General features: G+C 42.7%; 1 protein-coding gene across 1 annotated transcript in view; it reads left to right on the top strand.

The window, feature by feature from the left end:
• Window positions 1-17: 17 nt before the first annotated feature.
• Window positions 18-1,263, top strand: part of LOC110428908 (cytochrome P450 736A117-like) — a gene marked incomplete at its 3' end in the record, with an annotated part of 1,757 nt that continues 511 nt past the window's right edge. Inside the window, exon 1 of the mRNA XM_021444831.2 lies at window positions 18-1,187. Within this exon, the coding sequence (XP_021300506.1) occupies window positions 222-1,187 (966 nt within the window). The remainder of the gene's footprint in view (window positions 1,188-1,263) is intronic.

Here is a 1,263-nt window from a genome sequence, read left to right as displayed (position 1 = left end):
GGAAGCAGTCCCCACAAGCGGCGTACCTGAAAAAGTGGCTCAATCGCTACTTTTCAAACAGCAGGAAAAATACCGACCATATCAGAAAATGGCAGTGAAAAGGGAAAATAAGGCACAGCTTATAGATATATGTTTCCCATTCCATACAAATAATTTATAGCAATACATATACCCTCAATCCCCGAGAAGAAGTCGAACTGAAACTCAGAAGCGCGAAAACAATGTCGAAATTTTTGCAATTTTCAGAGCAAGATGAAATCTTTTTCCTATCATATCCCCGGTTGTTCGCCATTCTAGCCATTGTCTTCGTAGTCCTTCTCAAGCGAATTTTCAATCCTTCCACAAGCAACGCAAAGCTAGCATTACCACCGTCTCCATCAAAATTACCAATCTTCGGAAACCTCCACAATATCGGTTTGCAACCTCATCGGTCACTCCGTGCCTTAGCTCAACGGTTTGGCCCTCTCATGCTGCTTCGCCTTGGCAGTGTGCCAGTACTTGTTGTATCCTCTTCTGATGCTGCCCGTGAGATCATGAAAACACATGATCTGACGTTCGTAAACAGACCGAAATCAAGTAGCTTCCAGAAGCTTCTCTACGATTATAAAGATGTGGCATCCGCACCTTATGGTGAGTACTGGAGGCAAATGAAAAGCGCATGCGTGCTACATCTTCTAAGCAACAAAAGGGTTCAATCCTTTCGCGTTGTAAGAGAAGAAGAAACCGCTCTTATAATTGATAAGATTAAAGAGTCTAGTTCTTCTGCTTTGCCAGTAAATCTAACAGAAATATTTGCTACGCTCACAAACAATGTTATCTGTAGAGCCGCTTTGGGAAGAAAGTACAGTGAAGGGGAAGGTAGGAAGAAATTTAAGAAGCTTTCGTGCGAGTTTTTTGAGTTGTTGGGCGGTTTCAATGTTGGGGACTATATTCCATGGCTTTCGTGGGTAAGCCGTATCAACGGATTGGAAGCGAAAATGGAGAAAGTGGCTAAGGAGTTTGATGCTTTTCTGGAAGGAGTGGTTGACGAACATATGGACCGGTATAAGTGTGGGCATAATGATCATGACGATACCAGGCTTCAACATGAAGATCAACAAAACTTTGTGGATGTTTTGCTTGAAATTGAGAGGGAAAACACGGTTGGCTTTCCCCTTGAGAGAGTTAGCGTTAAGGCTCTTATCTTGGTAATCACTTCACTCTCTCCCAAACCGCACCACCTAAAAGTGGAACAACAAAGCAAGAAAACGAGCAAAATTATAT

The sequence above is a fragment of the Theobroma umbraticum genome, unplaced genomic scaffold, assembly GCF_002168275.2.
Source record: "Theobroma umbraticum cultivar Fairchild unplaced genomic scaffold, ASM216827v3 scaffold_3745.1, whole genome shotgun sequence".
In the NCBI taxonomy this organism is placed as follows: domain Eukaryota; kingdom Viridiplantae; phylum Streptophyta; class Magnoliopsida; order Malvales; family Malvaceae; genus Theobroma; species Theobroma umbraticum.
This window is presented reverse-complemented; position numbering and strand designations above follow the sequence as displayed.